The following is a 4,719-nucleotide window of genomic DNA, read 5'->3' on the forward strand; positions in this document are numbered from 1 at the left end:
CCCGGGCTGGGGATTCGAACCCGCCACCTTAGGTGTATGTGGCTGGCGCCTTAGCCACTTGAGCCACAGGCACCGAGCCTGATCTGAGAATCTTAATGACAATAACAATGGCCACTCTGGGGTATTAGGAAAATTAAATGATGCTTCTTTGTAGATTGTCCTATGCCAGGCAAATGTTCACTATTCTTCGGAAAGGAACTCTGCAGGTCAGGTGCCCTTCTAAATGTTACTTAGACTCCAAAAAATACTGGGAAGTTTAGAACTATTCATCTGTTAAAAAAAAAAAAATGCTTGACACAGTAAAACCATATGTTCCCTGGGCCTTCTGCTGCCCTTCTCCTCTCTCAGGGTGAGAAGAACTAGAGGCCAGGTGCAGTGACTCACACCTGTAATCCCAGCACTTGGGAGTCCGAGGCAGGTGGATTGACTGAGCTTATGAGTTCAAGACCAGTTTGAGCAAGAGCAAGGCCTCATCTCTAAAAATAGCCAGGTGTTGTGGCAGATACCTATAGTCCCAGCTATTTGGGAGGCTAGGCAAGAGAATAGCTTAAGCCCAAGAGTTTGGGGGTGCTGTGAGCTAAGACCACAGTACTCTACCAAGGGTGACAAAATGAGACTCTGTCTCAAAAAAAAAAAACAAAACAAAACCCAGAAGAATGGACGGCGCCTATGACTCAGTGGCTAGGGCACTAGCCCCATATACCAAGGGTGGCGGGTTCAAACCCAGCCGGCCAAACTGCAACAAAAAAATAGCCAGGCATTGTGGCGGGCACCTGCAGTCCCAGCTACTCGGAGTCTGAGGCAAGAGAATTGCCTAAGCCCAGGAGTTGAAGGTTGCTGCGAGCTATGTGTTGCCACGGCACTCTACCGAGGGTGATGAACTAAGACTCTGTCTCTACAAAAAAACAACAGAAGAACTAGAAAATGTTAGAGGACCAGAGGTCACATGCTGAGGTGGCCAGATCAGAGCTTCAGCGGGGACAGACTGAAGCCAAAGCTGGCATTTCTGTAACGAGACCATGAGTTCCACAACGTCCCCTGCACAGCGGCATCACAGAGACCTCAATTATGAAGAGGTCGCAGTCACAGAGTGGAAGACTTCATCACAGCCCATCCCACAAGTGGGAAAAACGTCTCACTGATCTCTGGGTAGCCACCCCAGGATAACTTGTTAACATAACAGGATGAGGTGGCTGGTTCAGGTGCCTCTGAGAAGGTCCCTCTGCAGACCCCTTGGTCCCTTTCTTTGGCAAAAGCACTTGCCTAGGGCTGGCCTCTCTAGACATCTGAAGGAGGGGCTCCATCAGTTCTCCTGCAGCTGGGCAGGGTGCCAGGCCCACAGTCAGACTCTAAGGACAGGATAAAACACTTCCCCAGACCCCTGCAGCCCTGTACCGCAGAGCACACAGCGCAACACACAGCCAAGCAGCGGCGGCCCTGAAGCGTGCAGCTGCCGCAGTGCCAGCCTGGGAGCAGGTGCAGCGGCTAGGGAGGGCAAAGCACCGCAGGCAGGGCTCGGTGAGTACCCCTCAGCAGAAGTGGGCACCAGAGGAAAAGCCCCTCTACAACCTTCTGTCTCCCTAGGAGCCTGCTGGTCAGGGAGCAGGTGGGCCTCAGCCCTGCCAGAGAAAGAGTCCTCACGGTTAGGACAATCCCCAAAACCATCCCACATAGTTCGACTGTCGAGGATGGGTCCAAAGTCCGCAGCCTGAGGGTGTGAGGGACAAGAGCCCACAGGCAGCCCCCAGAGATCCTACCCTAGGACCAGGCCATGGTGGGGTGCAGCCAGCATTTTTTGGAGTGCTCTGTGAGCCCCTTCCCCTACCTGGGGCCAGAGAGTTGTCAAAAGGCTGACGTCCAGGTTCTACCCTAACTCTGAACCAGAGTCCCTGGAAAGGAGGTCTCAGCATCTGCAATTTCATCCAGGTACCCACAGGGCTCTAGTGCCCATGCAACTCTGAGGACTGCCGTGGGGAAGGCAAATTCAGCATCCTCATGCCTTCTTCCCTCTGAGAGGTGCCTACGTTTCCCTCCCAGTCCTCAGCAATGAGCCAGGGGCCTGGGAAAGTGACCATGGACTTGGGAGCAGAGGAGAGACACCAGAGGCTGAGACTCAAAGGCTGGACCAGGACTCAAAAGTCCCGTCTGGTCGCACTGTCACAGGACCTACCCATATGAAGAGGCCACCCAGGGGTCTTGGGGATTCACAACCCAGAGCATAACCTCCTAAAGCAGTGCTCACTGCTGCTTCTGAGCCACACGAGGCAGAAGCAGCCAGTCCTGGGCTTTTGCCTGGGCCATCCCGCCAACCTGGAACACCTTTCTCATCTCTTCCAGCCCGAGCTCGGCTGCAGCTCACTTCTCCAAGGCCTCCTAGCATTGGCCTCATCAGCCCCCCAGCCACATCAGGCACGTGGCCAGGCTCATATTTACATAGAGTCATTTTTGACAAATTGTTTCACATTCAGCATTTTCTCTGAGACCATAAAAGATTCGCTTGAGCCTGGGTCAGGCTTTCCCAGCTCCATGTGTCCCAACCCACAGGCAAAGATCTGGATTAGGCACATGGTAGGTGTCACGAATGCTTCAACTTCGCACAGCACAGCCAGGGAGGCCAATCTCTAATGGGGCCCAGAGACACCTGCTCAGCCCCAGGCCTGCTCAGGACTCAGGGAGCCCATCTTGGTCTGAGGAAAGGCTCTTAGGGGTGAGTCCTGCCCTGGCCAACACACCTCTCCCAGAGAGGATCTCCCAAACTCAGAGGAGGGCAGGAGGCACCAGGAGAGTCTCAGGGGCCAACCTGGGCCCCCACCAGGTGGCAGGACTGGGCACAGGTGGAGCTCTCCCGCCCATCTGTATCTTTCTAAAAAGAGCCTGGCAGACCCCTGTTCCCTCTGCCCAGGCAGGGCTGTAAGAAGCTGCTCCCATGAAATTGCAGATCTCAGCATGGACTGACTGCCTTCCAGGGCCTTCTACAGAACATGGGAGGAGTAAGTATGTCATAGGAGAGGAAGAACCAGATGGTCTGTCCTCTCAGTGTCAGGAGCTGCCTCTATGGAACAGGAAGAAGGATCCTTGTACTAGGCAGAAACACCAGAAAAACCAACCAGGGCACTGTGAGAGGCCTTGGAAAGATACCTTCTGGGCAGCTCTGACTCAGCCACAGCAGCCCCCACTGCCCGCTTCCCCCAGGCAGAGGACTGTGTGGGCTGGAAACTGGTCTTTGGATCTACCCAGAAGGGCAGGGGGATGATGTGGTGTTGACCCAAGTGCCAACTCTCCTCAGTTGTTCAGGCTTCCTGGCTCACTGCGTTGAGAGGCTCTGAGGCCTGATCGGAGTCTGCAGCAGGGTCTGCCGTAGCAATGGGGTGGGGGTAGCACCTGTGCCAGCTACCAACCATGCCCCTGCCCAGCTCAGGCTCTCCATGGCCAACTGCAATGCCTGGGCATCACCTCCTGCTTCAGGGACAACCTGGGCCACTGGCCCCTCTCCCACCATGGTTCTGGGAATTCCTGAGACCAGATATGAGTCTCAGGCCTGGCCCTCACCACCCCACTCGCCCCCTCCCTGAAGGGCTCTCAGTGCCCTGAGGTGCGAGGTACCTCCATCTCCTCACCTTGGGCTGGAAGGATACTCGGTGCTTAGTGGGCTCCACCTCCGGCTTGGTGTCCTCGCCAGAGCCCTCGCTGTAGCTCTCAAACTCGCTGGAGCTCCAGCCTAGGTCCTCCGCCTCCCGCGGCGCCCCGTCCCGGTGCACATCCTCATAGAGCAGGCTCCTCTCCGCTCCTGCAGCCAAGAGCCAACTAGTGAGCGAGGTCCTGAGACCAAGCCCTCAGACTTCAAGCCTTGTAAGGGGACCCTGGGGCTCTAGCTGCTCTTCCTGAACCATAAAATGGAGCCAATGACAAGACACCATCCCCCTCATACACAGAGGAGGGCACGAGAAAATGGAGAAAGCCCAAGAAGTATGTGGGCCATACGTGGGCTCATAAGCACTGCTGTTCTGTGACCTGAGCACCCATTTGGAGCCTCCTGGGAAGTTTTTGCTGGAGAAGAGGAGATGCAGGGTCAAGTCCTGGCCCTGGCCTTCAGCATCCTTGGGAGTGAGGCAGAGATTGTTCAGGTAATAAAAGAGTCAGTATGGGAAGGGACCGGCACAGAGCCCAGCCCAGGGCAGGCCTTCATAAATGTCACTCCCTAGGGACCCCTCGCCTCAGATCTGAGTTCCCATGTGGGTCCAGGATGGTCCGGTAGGGGGCGTGCCTGACCCAGCGTCCAGGCGTGGTCCTTCTCTTCCAAACCAATGCCTTGGGCTGAAAATATGGGGATAAAAAGCTGAGAGTCTCCTCATCTATAGGGACAGGTCCCCAGGGCCAGGGCACGCTTGAGGCCCTTCTCAGCAGGATCTGGGATGCTGTTTTAAGGCTGAAGTGAGAACACCTGTGTCCCCAAGCTGAAATATGGGGTCCCAGCCCCAGCCCTATCACTAGGAGACCTTGGGCAAGGCCCTTTGTTTCTCGGGGTTTCACTGCTTCATCTGTCATCTGAAGAAGAGCCAGACACCTCACCAAAGTGAGGTCAGACTCCAGAAAGCACATGAAGATGAAAATGCTTTTGTCAACAAAGAAGAAATATGGTATTGGGAGGGGTTATAAAAAATGAGTCTGGGCGGTGCCTGTGGCTCAAAGGAGTAGAGCGCTGGCCCCATGTGCCGGAGG

The 4,719-nt window shown here is 55.3% G+C and overlaps 1 protein-coding gene across 4 annotated transcripts in view; it reads right to left on the reverse strand.

The window, feature by feature from the left end:
- Positions 1–4,719, reverse strand: part of ARHGEF10L (Rho guanine nucleotide exchange factor 10 like) — a 102,177-nt gene that overhangs the window by 72,893 nt on the left and 24,565 nt on the right. For all 4 annotated transcript variants that reach the window (XM_003783857.3, XM_003783856.3, XM_023509672.1 and 1 more), the window contains exon 6: positions 3,618–3,787. In XM_003783857.3, the coding sequence (XP_003783905.1) occupies positions 3,618–3,787 (170 nt within the window). The remainder of the gene's footprint in view (positions 1–3,617; positions 3,788–4,719) is intronic.

This window comes from Otolemur garnettii, unplaced genomic scaffold, assembly GCF_000181295.1.
Source record: "Otolemur garnettii isolate 467f Iridium unplaced genomic scaffold, OtoGar3 scaffold00009, whole genome shotgun sequence".
Lineage (NCBI taxonomy): Eukaryota > Metazoa > Chordata > Mammalia > Primates > Galagidae > Otolemur > Otolemur garnettii.